This window comes from Triticum urartu, chromosome 2 (genome assembly GCF_003073215.2).
Source record: "Triticum urartu cultivar G1812 chromosome 2, Tu2.1, whole genome shotgun sequence".
Classification (NCBI taxonomy): Eukaryota; Viridiplantae; Streptophyta; class Magnoliopsida; order Poales; family Poaceae; genus Triticum; species Triticum urartu.
The window spans coordinates 634,297,380-634,314,214 of record NC_053023.1 but is presented as its reverse complement, the minus strand read 5'-3'; the positions used below and the strand labels follow the sequence as shown (position 1 = coordinate 634,314,214).

The following is a 16,835-nucleotide window of genomic DNA, read 5'->3' as shown; positions in this document are numbered from 1 at the left end:
CGGCTGACATCCGCGGGGACTTGATCTTCGACGGATTTGAACCACTGCTGAGTGCACCGCACTGTCATGACGAGCATGATCTAGCTCTGCCGCCGAACGGTGCCCTGGAGGCCGCACCCGCACCGGCTCCGACCCTCAGTTCGGAGCCAACTGCGCCGATCGAGGATGGGCGGTTGGACGCCACCTCGACGGCTGCGATCCAAACAGCGACTGAGCCGAACACCAGCCCCGTACTCTGCGAGGCTCGTGACTCCAAGGAGCCGGACTCCTCTCCGGACTCCGAACCCTCCGCATCCGATTGGGCGCCGATCATGGAGTTCACTGCCGCAGACATCTTTCAGCACTCGCCTTTCGGCGATATTCTGAAGTCATTGAAGTCTCTCTCTTTTATCAGGAGAGCCCTGGCCGGACTACGGTCAACAAGGTTGGGGTACGGACGATGAAGAAATTCAAAACCCACCCACCACCCACTTTGTAGCCACTATCGACGACTTAACCGACATGCTCGACTTCGACTCCGAAGACATCGACGGTATGGACGCTGATGAAGGAGACAATGAAGAACCAGTGCCTGTTGGGCCCTGGAACGCCACCTCGTCATATGACGTATACACGATGGACGCACCAAAAGATGACGACGAGGAGCGGAAGGACGCACCGAAGGCTTGTTCCCTCGAAAAGCAGTCAAAACGGTGACGCAAGAGCCGCCCCAAATCCCGCCTCGAAGAAATAGCGATCACAGACCCAGTGTTGGAGCAGGGCGAACCGCTGCCGGACAACGGCAATCCGGATATTCAAACCGAACAAACAAATACTATCAGGGATAATGGTCCGGACGACATAACGCCGGACAGGCACCCGGAGCATCAGAATGCCCGCGAAAGGCTCGTTGCCACCGCAAGGAGCCTTAAAAAGCAGAAGCGAAGGCTCAAGGCCGCGCAAAACAAACTCCAATTCAGATGGAGTAAAATACTTAATACAGCAGCAATGTACGGTGACGATCGCCCCTCAAAGAGCTACCCAAAGCGGAAGCTGCTACCCGAATTCGATGAGGAGGCCTCCAACCCCCCACAACCAAATATCAAAGCAACCACCTGGTCGGATAGACGACCCCTCTATCAACACAGAACGGCATACAATGCCGCTCACAATACAACACGCGACCCACGTGAGGGCTCGCACCCAAAGGATGGCGCAACAAGATCCATCTATGGACCACGCAAGCGCGCCCCAGCATACAATGCAACACAACAAGCATCAGAACAACGCGGTACACCCAGTTACAGGGGTGCTGCACACCCCCTATGTTTCACCGATGAGGTGCTGGACCATGAATTTCCAGAGGGATTCAAGCCCGTAAACATAGAGGCATACGATGGGACAATAGACCCTGGGGTTTGGATTGAGGACTATATCCTTCATATCCATATGGCTCGAGGAGATGATCTCCATGCCATCAAATACTTACCCCCAAGCTCAAAGGGCCAGCTCGTCACTGGCTCAAAGGCCTCCCCGAAAGCTCCATTGGAAGTTGGGAAGAGCTCGAAGACGCCTTTCGGGCAAATTTTCAAGGAACTTATGTCCGACCTCCGGATGCGGAAGATTTGAGTCATATAACTCAACAGCCCGGAGAGTCAGCCCGAAAGCTTTGGAACAGGTTTCTCACTAAAAAGAACCAGATTGTCGACTGTCCGGACGCCAAAGCCTTGGCAGCTTTCAAGCATAGCGTCCGTGACGAATGGCTCGCCAGACACCTCGGCCAAAATAAGCCGAGAACGATGGCCGCATTAACAAACCTCATGACCCGCTTTTGCGCGGGTGAGGACAGCTGGCTAGCCAGATGCAGCACCAGCGACCCCAGTACATCTGAAGTTAGAGATGGAAACGGGAAATCACGGCGCAACAACAATAGCAAACGCCAGAATAAAGAAGACAGCACGAAGGGCACGGCAGTAAATGCCAGATTCAAAAACTCCCGGCCAGGTCAAAAGCCGCCCACTAAAGGCACCAGGGATGAACCATCCAGCCTCAACAAAATTCTGGACCAGGTATGTCAGATACATAGTACCCCTAGCAAGCCCGCTAATCACACCCACAGAGAATGTTGGGTCTTCAAGCAGTCCGGCAAGCTCAACGCCGTACACAAGGGGGAGGATACACCAAGTGAAGACGAGGACGAGCCTCCCAAGCAAGACACTGGGGAACAAAAATTCCCACCAGAAGTCAAAACAGTAAACGTACTACACATGATCAAGGGAAAAAACAACGCGGCACCCCCAGGAAAATATACCCAAGTGCCTGTCACCGCGAAGCCCTGCCAATGGTCGTCTCAACCGATCATTTTCAACCATCGTGATTACTCAGCAAGTATCCGACACGCAGGATGGGCTGCCTTGGTATTAGACCCAGTAATTGGCGGATATCACTTCACACAAGTCTTGATGGACGGCGGCAGCAGCCTAAACCTAATATACCAGGATACAATCCGCGGGATGGGGTTAGACCCAACACAAATTCGCCATAGCAATACTACCTTTAAAGGAGTAACGCCAGGCCCAGGGGCTCGTTGTACGGGCTCCCTCCTACTACAAGTCATATTCGGCTCCCCCAATAACTTCCGTAGCGAGCATTTAACCTTCCACATCGCTCCGTTTCAAAGTGGCTATCAAGCACTGCTCGGGCGCGAAGCTTCGCTCGCTTTAATGCAATACCACACTACGCCTCCCTCACACTCAAGATGCCCGGTCCACGCGGCATCATTTCAGTGCACGGAAATATCAAGCGATCTCTGCGCGCCGAAGAGAGTGAGGCTGCCTTGGCAGCCACACACTAAAGGCGCCCGGACTAGCCAAAGCTCCCCATAGGTCGTCAAGACCTCAGACACAACTAATCGAGTCCGGCGCCGCTACTTATACCGAATAAATGGTCACACCCCTATTTACAAGGGGCTCAACGCGCGCAGACATGTGGCCATTCCTCCTCATCTTGAATTATGCATAGTTTCTTTAATTATCTTTTTGCACGACAACCTTTTTCACCTAAATTCCTCTCTTTTACAGACGATCATCGTGCCACACCCGTCCAGGATACGGCACAACAGAGACACAGGCGCAGACGTGCAGCAGGGACCCGCTCCAAGGATTCTTTTTAGATTAAGACCCTGCGTAAACCTTTTTTACTGTCTCTTGTTGATACATATCCACCGTTGAGAAGGATGCTGACTTCTTGGCATGTGGCCACGCCAGACCAATGCACGTACCTGGACATAAGGGGCTTCTTACGAAGGCCATTATTTAAGCCCGGTTTATACCACAAAGACCGAATACCTTAGGGAGTGTTCGGCGTCGCGAGTTTGGCCCTATATGCATCAGCTCCGAATCATTGTCTTTGGTCAAATGTTGGGTTTGCCCGGCTCCTGTGTTTTGGTGCCTTACGTTCTTCTTTACCGGCTAAGGTTGCACCAGGAGAACTACTGCGATTGTGCCCTGGTTCATCCGGACGAGCACCTCAGTAGAGAAAGCCAAAAACTGACTGTCATGATCTAGCGCGAGACTGGTCAACCACTCGATAACCCATGGGAATGTTAGAATTCCTCCGCCTTAACGAAGGGCCGCTTTCTGTCCAGGCATATACGCACCCCGGGATCGGGAGAGTGCGGAGCCACCAGGGGCTATCTAGTAGCCCCACTGTCAAACTCCTATGGCTAAGTGAAAGTGTTAAAGCATTATAGTCCGGTTGCCTCGCTCGCTCCGCTATGACCTCCTTAATAGGACCAAGATGTTGGGTTAAGTGTGAACGCGTGTTACTGTGAACACCTCCGCATTATATGCGTGGGGGTTGAAGCCGACGACTGCAATCTTTCAGGTTATACACATGTATACATAAACGGCCGCCCAAGAGGCATCACATTACTTTCAGGCAAAAGTATAAAAGTAGCCTTATGAAAATTTATAAAAGAATTTCACTTACAATGAGATTACATGTCACTCAAACATAATATTTTTTGAGCACTGGGTCTCTATCAAACGAACACCCTCAAGAACTTCCTCAAAGTAGTGCTCAGCAGCCCTTCGACCTATGGCCGAATCCTGCGCTGCAACAGTGGTAGCATCCATCTCTTCCCAGTATTCTTTAGCACGGGCAAAGGCCATTTGTGCGCCTTCTATGCACGCCGACCTCTTCATCGCATTTATGCGTGGCACCACGTCAAGGAACTGCTGCACCAAGCTGAAATAGCTGCTCGGTTTCAACCTTCTCGGCCATAGCTGATCCACAACAGACCTCATGGAGAGTCCGGACAACCTATTTAGTTCGGCCCATTCGGCTAATTGGTCCGTCAATGAAAGCGGACACTCGGGAGAAAGGAATTGTTTCCAAAACAGCTGGTCTACTTGACGGTCCGCCTGACTCTGGAAGTATTTGGCCGCATCGGCAGCCCTCGCCGCCAAATCCATATACACATCCTCCAAACTCCACAGCCGATCCAGAGGGGCATACCGTGGATCTCCGAACTTCCTCTGCAGCATAAAGGATTTCCCAGCTAGAATATCCCCGGCTTCCCACAGCTCCTCCTTCTTTGCCCTCATAGCAGAGCGGAGGTCTTTTCCCGTTGCAGCAGCCTTCTCAAGGTCCGATGCCTTCACCTGGTTTTCCTTTTCAAGAGCCCGGCAACGGTCGACGGCGGCTTTTAATTCTACGGCCATATTGGCCATCTTATCCCGGCTCTCGCCATGCGCGGCCTTCTCGGCTCGCAACTCTTCGGCCGCCTTCAAAGCAGCCGCATTACTCAATCTCGCTTGTTCCTTGGCTCAGGCAAGTTCCGCCCGCAAGGCTTCAACAGTGGCAGCTCCATCTGCAGTAATAACATGTTAAATATACTGCCTTCATGCTGCTCTTACTATGCGGCGTTTACCAGATAATAACACCTACCATGCGCCTCGTCAAGCCTTTTGTTAACAAGCTCGATGTCGGTGTCTGCCGCATCCAACTGCCGTTTTAAATGGGCAAACTCGCTAGTCCGGCTAGCCACCGGAGCTTCCATCACCTGCTCATAAAAGTAGTATGGTTACTACCTGGGATTATGATCCTCTGATCGTCGTCGTTCCCAACGACAACCAAAGTCTCAGGGGCTACTATCTACACAGTGCACACTTAGCATGTGCAGGACTATCATACATTATTTTACGTACCTCAAAACCTGTTAGTAGACTCATAAAAGCTTTATGCAATCCGCTTTCGGCGGACGAGATTCTCTCCATCACCGTATTCATCAGCACACGGTGTTCATCTGAGATGGCCGCTCGCCCCACCAACTCCCTCAGAACATCCGACCGTACACTAGACGGTGCCAGACTCGTTTGCCTGCTCTCTTTGGGAGCCGGACACGGGAAGCTTCAGGGGTCGACAGAATTATCTTCTGGTCTCGCCGGACCCGGAGAGGCCCTCCGCGACGACACTTCAGGATCGCCCGCTTTCGGAGCGGAGGAGTCCGGAGGAGGCGTTTCGCTCTCCATCATCTCCCGAAGAAGATCCCCCGAAGATGAGCTCATCTGAGAGGGGCTAAGGCCCGAACTGCAAAGATATATGCAGTGGTTATTTTCTCAGAAGAAAAGACGACATATCTGTACTATTAAAGTACTTTGGGTCACTTACGACTCGAGGGAGAATTGATCCCCCTCAGACTTTATGCAGTAACCGCACCCCCCGGGGTAGGACCCTCTGTGGGAGACTTCTTCTCCCGTTTGGAAGCTTCGGCTTCCGAATCCCCGGACGCAATCCTTTTTCTCTTATGATCATCTTCCTTCATGGAGACGCTCGCTCCCTCAGCTAGAGCGGCCAGTGTTGGGGGCCCGCGACCGCCCGCATTTTCCTTCAAGGGCTCCGGGCAGGGTGCGGTCTGGAGCATCTTTTCCAATATCAGATTTTCCAAACCCTCAAGGAGGGGGGCCGAGCACCGAATCAACTTCACCTTCGTTAGCCAGTCCTGGTCAAAAAGCGAACTCTCAGAAATAACTTCGCATCAAAGAAGAGGTAGTACGCTCGGTCGGAAGACGCCTTACCTGTTCGGCGGCGCGGTTGCTACTCAGGCCCGCGTCCTCGGTGATTTTCGGACACTCCACTTGAGGTCCAAAGAACGACTTGTACATCTCCTCGTGCATTAGGCCGAGGAAATTTTGAATGGCGCGCGGTCCCTCGGGGTTGAACTCCCACAAGCGAAGAGGTCGGCGTTTGCAAGGCTGGACTTGACGAACCAGCATAACTTGTGTTACCGCAACCAAACTGAAATCTCCGTTAAAGAGATCTTGAATGCGGCTTTGCAGTATAGGCACGTCCTTGGCCGGACCCCAGCTCAATCCTCTGCTAATCCATGACATCAGCGATGGTGGAGGGCCCGGGCGGAAGACAGGGGCGGCCGCCCACTTGGCACTTCTAGGAGCCGTGATGTAGAACCACTCCTGTTGCCATAATTCGGACACCTCTGGAATGGAACCTTTGGGCCATGCAGCTCCCGTCATCTTGTGTATTGAGGCACCTCCACACTCCGCATGTTGCCCCTCGATCATCTTCGGTTTTACTTCAAAGGTCTTGAGCCATAGGCCAAAGTGAGGGGTAACCCGGAGGAAGGCCTCGCACACAACAATAAATGTCGTGATATGAAGAAAGGAGTCCGGAGCTAGATCATGGAAATCTAGCACGTAGTAAAACATCAAGCCCCTGACAAAAGGATCCAATGCAAGGCCTAGACCTCGGAGGAAGTGGGAGACGAACATGACACTCTCGTTGGGTTCGGGGGAGGGGACGGCCTGGCCCCGGGGAGGCAGCCAATGCAGAATCTCGGCGGTCAGATATCGGGCCTCCCTCAACTTTTTGACATCTTCTTCCATGACGGAAGAAGGCACCCATCGGCCTTGAAGGCTAGATCCGGACATGACTGAAGGTTCAGAGCACCTGACCTGAACTTTGGGCGTTTGAGCTTGAGGTGGGGGAAGGACTCGATTGAGCACGGGAGGGAAAAATAAAAGGCCTCATCCCTTTATAAAGAGGGTGGATATCGAGCGTCCTCTCCGTGTCCGTTTGGACTTGCCTATGATCTAGGAGACCTAGAAGCGGTTGGGTTACCCACGCCCGTATTGATGAGAATCCCGGAATAAGGGGACACGATCTCTGCTTTGACAAGACGTGCCAAGGAAACCGCCTCGCATAACGCGCTGAGGTGGGATACTGAAACGACTCGGATAAAGGCTTGGCCGTGGTGTGTCACGCTACGGAATACGTCAGCAGATTAGATTTGTGTAAATATTATTCTCTCTATGGCAATATATGGAAACTTATTTTGTAGAGCCGGACACTATCTTTGTGTTCAAAATCTTCTATGAAGTAGTTGGAGGAGGAACCCGCCTTGCAATGCCGAAGACAAACTGCGCGCCAGACTTGTCGTCATTGAAGCCTGGTTCAGGGGCTACTGAGGGAGTCCTGGATTAGGGGGTGTTCGGATAGCCGAACTATACCTTCAGCCGGACTCCTGGACTATGAAGATGCAAGATTGAAGACTCCGTCTCGTGTCCAGAAGGGACTTTCCTTGGCGTGGAAGGCAAGCTTGGCGATACGGATGTTCAGATCTCCTACCATTGTAACCGACTATATGTAACCCTAACCCTCTCCGGTGTCTATATAAACCGGGGGGTTTTAGTCCGTAGGACAACATACACATCAACAATCATACCATAGGCTAGCTTCTAGGGTTTAGCCTCTCTGATCTCGTGGTAGATCTACTCTTGTACTACCCATATCATCAATATTAATCAAGCAGGACGTAGGGTTTTACCTCCATCGAGAGGGCCCGAACCTGGGTAAAACTTCGTGTCCCTTGCCTCCTGTTATCATCCGGCCTAGACGCACAGTTCGGGACCCCCTACCCGAGATCCGCCGGTTTTGACACCGACAACCCCCAAGGGTTGACAAAGTGTACGGGTTCGGTGACCGCCCCAAGGGTTGCCATTTATACGGGTTCGGTGGCCGTCCTCAAGGGTCCCTTAGTGGAATCACGGCATCTTGCATTGTGCGAGGGCGTGAGGAGATTACGGTGGCCCTAGTGGCTTCTTGGGGAGCATTGTGCCTCCACACCGCTCCAAACGGAGATTAGCATCCGCAAGGGTGTGAACTTCGGTATACATCGTCGTCTCCGCGTGCCTCGGTTATCTCTTACCCGAGCCCTTTACTTACGCACTTTACTTTGTGATAGCCATATTGTTTCTTGTCATATATCTTGCTATCACATAGTTGTTTATCTTACTTAGTATAAGTTGTTGGTGCACATAGGTGAGCCTAGTTATTGTAGATTTTGTGCTTGACAAATTAACCGCTAGGTTTATTCCGCATTTGTTCAAGCCTAAATCGTAATTATTTTAAATCGCCTATTCACCCCCCCCCCCTCTAGGCGACATCCACGATCTTTCACACACTTTTCCCCAACATAATGATCGAAATTGGAGACAGACTGGTCAATTAGATGATTCTAGTTCATAGGGCTTGTACAGTGCTTCTTGTTTGACTTGTAGGGCCAACATCATAGATTTTGTTTCTCTATGAAATGCTTTGGCATGCAAAAAAACTTAAGAGGGAATTTTGCAAGCAATTTTGAAAGAACAAACTTAGCATCATTGAGCCTAACTTCACAATAATTTCCTTTCTATGAAACCCTAAAATATAAACAATATAACTTCACTGAGACAAAGGGGAAGGAAGACTTTGGCACCCTCAATAATTCAGTCGAAATTTTAATCTATACCTACTAGTGAGTTCCACGTGCTTTTCACGTGAGTTGTGAGATATTGTTATAACACAATGTTGACAAACAACTGACACGTACATATTACGTGCATGAAGTTCAAGATACAAATTTATTACTAATGATACCTAGATCTATTGAAAAGGGAAAACCTTAGCTGCATAGTGCTCCAATACGTATATATAACACATTATGGCCTCAATGGTTAAATTTCATGAATATGCAAAGATAGTGTTGCAACATTTGATTGAAATTCTTTGACAAGATATATGGCCTGTAAGAAATGGTTGATCAAACTCTTTAATCTTGAGTAAAAATTCACAAGTAATCTCATAAATGGATACACTTTTATTCAAGAGAAACTCTAATGAAGCATGAGCATGCATGGAAGATCTACACTAAATCATAAATGGATGCGCCTTTATTCAAGCAAGAAACTCTATTGGAGCAAGATCATGATTCTAGGATAAGTTTTTAATTATTAGAAACTTCTAAATAGTACACATGGCAGAATCCAATGCAATTGATAGGAAATCGAATGGTCAGTAACGTTTGGATTCGCCACGTCTTGACCATCAGTTTGCCCTGATGTTTCTAAAAATTAAACTGCAATCCAATTTTAAGTCGGATTTTTGGTTTTGCAAGAAACCTCCTAATATTTCTCATAATCAACCCGAAAACTAGTTTTAAGTCAGATTTTTCACTTTAGTAGGAAACCACTAATAATTGGGTTAATAAACCCACAGTACATATCAAATGCTTTTTAAAATATCCATATCTTTTAAACCTAGCTTCAAATTCAATATGTTATATATGAATTTTGATTAGGAAAATATGTAGAATCTAAATATGATGTTATTTTATTTGTTAATTATTTTTAAAATGCTACTTATGATGCAACCTTAATGAACAACGTGTGGTTCTTCTTCTTTCATACCGATCTGGATTGAAAATGAACACCTCGATAAAATCAGGTTTGGAGACGAAACAAACCATCGGCGAGAGTGTGAAGGGGGATAATTGACAACATAGATGTGATGCCATGTGTTGAAAGAAAGGACGTGTACCTATTAGGGTATTGAGTCATGATTATTGGGTTAGAAGAGTGTGATGTTTTTTTTCTCCTGCATCACATACACTCTTTTTGCTTGTTTCTATAGGGGTTCTATATATGGGTTTGTGCTACTTAAATATGACCTTGGCCTTTCTGAAAAAAAAAACTCTACAATAAACCATGGCATCCAATTCTTCTCATTTTCCCAACCCTAGGTCTAGATGGAAATCAAACAGGCCCTAACTACCGAACAATCTACCAGTTGTTCTACATGGTTTTGCTGATTCTACATTGTGCTACCAGCAATGCAATTCTTGTCACGTCAAGATACAAAGACGTCATAATGCGAGCTAGAGTGGTACACGATTTAGATCCTAGTGGCTTCCGCTACGATCACCCGAGGTGGATTTAGATCCTACTAGTGGTTTCCGCTACGATCACGCGAGCCCCCGTCGGGCCTCGCCGCCGCCGCCGCCCGCACGGACAGCGACAGCACATTCAGATCCGACCGCTCCGTCCTCATAGCCTTCCCTTGTTCTCGCCGGGCGGCGTGCCTCTCGTCGTCCTCGTCGTGTTCTTGCTCCTCCTCGTCGTCTTCGCCGTCCTCCTCTGCCCCATTTCCCTCATCCCCTCCCCCGTGCCCGTCCTCGCGCGACCTCTTGCTCCCTATCGCGACGCCGAACAGCATCGGCTTCGCGCCTGCGGCGCCGTGCCTCTCGTCCTCCTCCCCCACTTCCTCCCCGCCGTGGTCATACCGCCAGACGAGGTGCCGCACGCCGTCGCAGACGCGGCGCGCGCGCGCGAGCTCCCGCGCCAGCCTCGCGTTCTCGCGCCGCAGCCGCGCGTTCTCCTCCTCCAGCTCGGCCATCGCGCCGGTGGCCACCAGCGCCAGCCCGGGCGGCGGCGACGAAGAGACCGCGGCGTCCCCGCCGGAGCTGGTCGGCGTGGGCGAGATCGGAATCGCCGTCGCAATCGGCGTCGCCATCATGGCGGGCGCCGGCGCCCCGGCGCCAGATCCCTTCCGCCTCTGTATCGCGCTGAGCAGGCGCTTCTCCCCTTTCCTGAAGCACTCGTTGGCGAACTCCCACCTGTCAAGGCCTATCTTCCTGAATCCCTGCACAACAAACGCGGCAGCACCCTTGGTAATCTGGATCTACCGAACCAGCCGGAGAGAGGTGGGTGGGCGGAGACGGAACGCACGTAGGTGTTGAGCTGGCGGACGAAGGAGGCGAAGTTGCTGTGCTTGAAGTTCTTGGGGAGGAGGTCGCGCTCGAACTCGGCGCGGCGCCACACCACGAACGCCGTGCCGGACTCGTTCCAGGAGATGGTGTCGTCGGTCTCCGGGTCGTCCACCATCGCGTACGTCTTGGTGAGGAACGGCGGCGTCCCCGCCCCCAGCGCCGGCGACGCCATTGATGAGTTGGTTGAGGGCGACGGTGCTGGTGGTGCTCTGGCGAGAGGAGACGGGGAGATTTGGTTTGGTTGCGCAGGAAAGGAAGGAATGGTCTAGAAATGGGGATTTTGTGATGGGGGTAGGCTGGGGATGGGGCGAGAAGCATCCAGCGGGTTCTGGAAGGTTCCGATCCTTTCTAGTCGGCCACGTGGCGAGGTTTCTAGAAACGGCGCTGCTGGATCGGGGATTCAAGACGGGCTGAGCTGTAGCTTTGCGAAGGAGGACGGTTTGGGTAGCCAATATTTTGACTATTGCTTGAGGTTTTTTCTTTACGATGTTGTTTGAGTTTTAAGCAAGCCTACAAAGAAAATAATAAATGAAATTGTTTATATGACGCTCTCTCCGTTCACTATTATAAAATTAAAACGAATAAACAGACACACTAAAATGTGTATAAAACTGATTGGAAATAAGTAAAACATTTTATAATACTAAACGAAAAAGGGCAGTCCCGCCCCAGTTCTAAACTCACAGAGTACATCATTATTACAAATCGTGGGAGGAGATTGAGTATCTCTCCGGCAACAACTTTTTGCAAAGCAAAACAGAAACAAAGAACCTAGGCAATAAAGTATTAGTCTGGACAAACACGCTAAAACATGGACCAGCTACTGACATTAAGATGAGACATGAGGCCATATCAACTCTCCAGGAAACATGCTCTCCTCCATGCCCATCAAGCCACCCATCTTTTGCAGGGAGTACAGCCGCCAGAGCTCGTTCTTCTTCAACCTGGCTCTGGCCAGAGTAGCAGCGGTTGTTTTCTTGTCGCCTCCCATATAGCCGCAGTAAACATCTCCATGCGTTCTATTGCATTTCCTTTGCAGAGGATCTTCCAGGAGTTGCAGTACCCTGCTATTCTCCCCAGCACCACCTGCACACCCATCCAATGTGTGTTATTAAAACACATGTCATTTCTGCATCTCCAAATAGCCCAGAGGACAGCTGAAATGACAATATTCTCAGCTTGTAGTTTATTATCTTGCCCCCACATTTCTGCTACCTTACTCAGAATAGGCAAGGGGAAGCAGTTTATAATGGAGTGAATAATTCTCCAGATTTCCAGAGCTACAACACATTCAAAGAACAAATGGTTGATATTTTCACCTTCAGAGCAGAACAAGCAAGATAAGTCATCTAAATGTTGTCTCTTACTGAGATTATCCCTCACTGACATCTTATTGTGAGCTAACAACCACAAAAAAATATGGATGTTAGGAGGGACATGAATTTTCCACATATCAGGAATATGGACTTGGCTAATGCCCCTAAAATTGACCATGGCATACATAGATCTAACTGAATAGACACCATTGGACTCTAGTTTCCAGATTAAAGCATCATCATCATCACTAAAAACAGTGGTTTGCATAATGCTTAATAAGTCATACCAAAGAAGAAGCAATCTGTTGTCTACACATCTCCTAAATGTGATTTTCAGGTTAACTCCATCCCAAAGATCAGCCACAGTCTGATTATGCTCATTAGCAATTACATATAAATCCCAAAACTGGATGGCCAGGCTACAAGACTGTAGCGACCAGACCTCAAACAGTCTGATCTCTGTGCTCCGGTGTCATCCCTGGATCAGTAATGCTGACACCACACAGTACTCGGAGGATTTATAGCAGAGTAGCAATCACACACTTATTACATCGAGTGTCTCCATAGAAAACTTATTACAATAAATATGGCTTAAGGCCATCTAATAACGATAACAGCGGAAGGCTTGGAAGATAAGTGAGTCCATCAACTCCAACAGCATCACTGAGTATAGAACCACGACCTAAAACTTCTTAATCGTTGTCTGAAAAGTCTGCAACATTAACGTTGCAGCCCGCAAACGGGTCAGCACATGGAATATGCTGGCAAGGTAACACATAGAGAGTAATGGAATGAAACAGCTATACTATATGCATATTTGGCTGGTGGAAAGCTCTATGGTTACAGTTTTGCGTAAAGCCAATTTTTCCCTACTTCAAAGGAATAAAATTTATTTAACTATCATGGTAGTTGTTAAACATTGAGAATGGTTGACGGCATTCTCAATCCCAATTACGTATCATCATTAAAACCCAACAATATTAATTTAGAGTAACATGATGAGATTCACATGATAATCCAAGTACTAGATACTCAAGATGTCCATAACCGGGGACACGGCTAATCATGATTAGTTTATTACACTCTGCAGAGGTTTGCGCACTTTTCCCCACAAGACTCGATCGCCTCCGTTTGGTTTCTCGCACTACAGGGTGTTTGAGAAGACAGATGATCGAGACATAGTCTTTCAGAAGCGCTAGCACCTTACGATCGGGTAGACCGTACCACCTACATCCCCTACATCTGCTAGTCTACCACTGTAAGAGTTCGCACAACTTAGTCAACTATGCTAGAGCCCATAATAGCTTGTGGCTGCACACGGAAGTTTCTAGTATGAATAGTCTTATGATCCCTTTGAGCCTGGGTGGCGGTCCAAAAGAAAACAGGCAAGTCCTGGAATACCCAGGTGCCTCAATCCACCCAGATGTGTGTTTAAGTTGCCACCTTAGATAAACCATTAATTAACAATCTCACATCTGTCATGGATTTCACTCACCCAATCCACGTCTACTAGCATAGCATGGCATAATAAGCAAACGTAGAAGTAACTCCCAAAGGTTTGAAAATAAACAGGTAATAGGTACTACCTCATCTACTTCTCATCCCACAATTTAATTAGATCCTAATCATGCAATGTGTGAGGATTGATCTAATGTAATAAAACTGGGTAGTAGAAAAGGTATGATCAAAGTGTTACTTGCCTTGCTGATGATCCGGGAAACCTAGCGATTTGAAGTAACAGGCGGCGCACTCCGGATACTCTATCGCAAACAAACAAATGAGCATACAATAAGTACTCATCTAATGCACAGGTAAAACTCCAATAAGAGATCTAACCAGAAGGTTCAACTTAAGAACTCCGGGAGTTAAAAGAATCAAATCGAACGAAGCAACGAAAGTCAAACGGCGAAAGAAAACAACTTCGTTCTAGTAATCTGGATCTAGGGCAAATTTTACAGTAGCAAAATCTTGTTTAAGTTGATTAAACGGATACAGGGTTTCGAGACGAAACTCTAGGCGCTTGAATCACCTGATTCCGATAAACGAGCGAAAAGTTAAACTAAAACGAAAATCGGATCAGGAATCGCGATCGGATAAATCGTGGATTTAATCCGAGAAAAAGAAAACTGACGAACAGTTAATCGAACGGACGTTCGTTAAGAGAAACTAACCGGTGAACACGTTCGCTAAAACGAACGGATCGGTGAACGTTCACTAATTAAATAAACCAGAGAAAGAAAAAACAAACCGATCTAGGGTTTCGAAAAAAGACCGAGGCGGTTTTTTAAAAAAAACGAACGGCGAACGGCGGCGGCTATACCTCCGGCAAGGCACTCCGGCGGGCGGGGCGGGGCTCCGGCGGGTCGGTGGGGGTGCGGCGGGGTGCAGCACGGCGACGGGAGGTGGCGCGCGGCTCGGGCAGCGGCGGCACGGGCGGCGGGGCGGCTGCGGCGTCGGGCGGTGGCGCGGCTCGGCGGGGTGGGGTGAGGTGAGGGGCGGCGGGGGGGTCCGGTATTTAAGGAGGGGGTGTGCTGCCTTGGGGAAGGGGGCACGGCGGGGCGGCTCCGAGCCGGACTCGAGCGGCGGCGGCGGCTCTAGTCTCCTGGAGGGAGACGGCACGCGGCGGGGTGGGCCGTCGGCTGGGCCTTGGCCCAGGCGGCGCGCGGCGCGTTTTTTTTAATATTCCGCTCGGAAGAAAAAAATAAAAAGAAATACTAAACGGACTCCAAAATTTCCGAAATAAATTTTCACGGGCTTCTAAAATCAAGCCTCACAAGGTGAACATTTATTTGGGACCTAAGTGCAATTTTGAAAAACACACATTTTTCCTAAATTCAAATAAAACACCGAAAAACTCCGGAATAAAATCCTATTTGATTTTATTATTAAATTCTCAATATTTCTTTATTTTGGGAAAGTCACTTTATTCCCACTCTCATAGTTTTGTAATAGAAATAATTGATGATAAAATAAATAAAATCAAATGATCCTATTCTCAAAATTTGAGAAAACTCAAATATGAAAATAACGAAATCCCCAACTCTCTCCGTGGGTCATTGAGTTGCGTAGAATTTCTAGGATCAACCAGAATGCAAAAGAAATATGATATGCATTGATGATCTAATGTATAACATTCCAAATTGAAAATTTGGGATGTTACAAACCTACCCCCCTTAAGATGAATCTCGCCCTCGAGATTCGGGTTGGCTAGAAAATAGGTGAGGGTGGTCCTTGAACAAATCTTCCTCTCGCTCCCAGGTGGCTTCATCCTCTGAGTGGTGGCTCCACTGAACTTTGCAAAACTTGATAACCTTGCTGCGAGTAACTCGGTTGGCAAACTCGAGGATCTTGACTGGCTTCTCCTCGTAGGTCAAATCGTTATCCAACTGAATAGTTTCCAAAGGCACTGTATCTCTCAACGGTATGTCAGCCATCTCCGCGTGACACTTCTTCAGCTGAGAAACGTGGAACACATCATGAACTCCTGACAATCCTTCGGGCAATTCCAACTTGTAGGCCACTTCCCCCATACGTTCCAAAACTCGATATGGTCCTACAAATCGTGGTGCTAACTTCCCTTTAACTCCAAAACGCTTTGTTCCCCGAAGTGGAGATACTCGAAGATAAGCTCTATCTCCAACTTCGTAAACTGTCTCCTTGCGTTTAGAATCTGCATAACTTTTCTGTCTAGACTGGGCTACCTTGAGCCTATCGCGAATCAACTTCACCTTCTGTTCAGACTCTTTAATCAAGTCAGGACCAAACAACTGACGGTCTCCAACTTCGTCCCATGACAACGGTGTCCTGCACCTCCTTCCGTACAAGGCTTCGAAAGGGGCCATCTTTAAACTGGTTTGGTAACTGTTGTTGTAAGAGAACTCTGCATATGGCAAATTGTCGTCCCAACTAGATCCATAATCTAGCGCACAAGCTCTCAGCATATCCTCCAAAATCTGATTTACCCTCTCAGTCTGTCCATCTGTCTGTGGATGAAAAGCTGTACTGAACTCTAGCCTGGTACCCAAAGTTTCGTGCAACTGCTTCCAGAACTTTGAGGTAAACTGGGTTCCTCTATCTGATACGATACTCCTTGGAACTCCATGCAGACATACGATCCTGGTCATGTATATCTTTGCCAACTTAGCACTGGTGTAAGTGGTCTTTACTGGGATGAAATGAGCTACTTTCGTCAATCGATCAACTACAACCCAAATTGAGTCATAGCCTGAACGAGTCCTGGGCAATCCCGTGATAAAATCCATGCCTAGTTTATCCCACTTCCATTCGGGTATCGGCAATGGTTGTAACAATCCTGCTGGCTTCTGATGCTCTGCCTTTACTCTCTGACATACATCACAAACGGCTACATACTCCGCTATATCCTTCTTCATTCCGGTCCACCAGAAAATATCCTTCAAATCAGATACATCTTGGTA

General features: G+C 48.6%; 1 protein-coding gene across 1 annotated transcript; it reads right to left on the bottom strand.

Moving 5' to 3' along the window:
- Window positions 1–10,011: 10,011 nt before the first annotated feature.
- LOC125539325 (heat stress transcription factor B-2a-like) lies at window positions 10,012–11,436 on the bottom strand. The gene is made up of 2 exons (XM_048702756.1): window positions 11,043–11,436; window positions 10,012–10,956 (listed from the first exon to the last, which is right to left on the bottom strand). Exons 1-2 carry the CDS (start codon window positions 11,253–11,255, stop codon window positions 10,261–10,263), a joined length of 909 nt encoding a protein of 302 aa, XP_048558713.1. The 5' UTR covers window positions 11,256–11,436; the 3' UTR covers window positions 10,012–10,260.
- Between the last annotated feature and the right edge of the window lie 5,399 nt (window positions 11,437–16,835).

Bases quoted from the DNA above. Each gene is read 5' to 3' on its own strand.
- LOC125539325 (XM_048702756.1), bottom strand. From the start codon at position 11,255: ATGGCGTCGCCGGCGCTGGGGGCGGGGACGCCGCCGTTCCTCACCAAG. The intron at 10,957-11,042 runs GTGCGTTCCGTC...TTTGTTGTGCAG, and splicing joins TCCGCCAGCTCAACACCTAC to GGATTCAGGAAGATAGGCCT.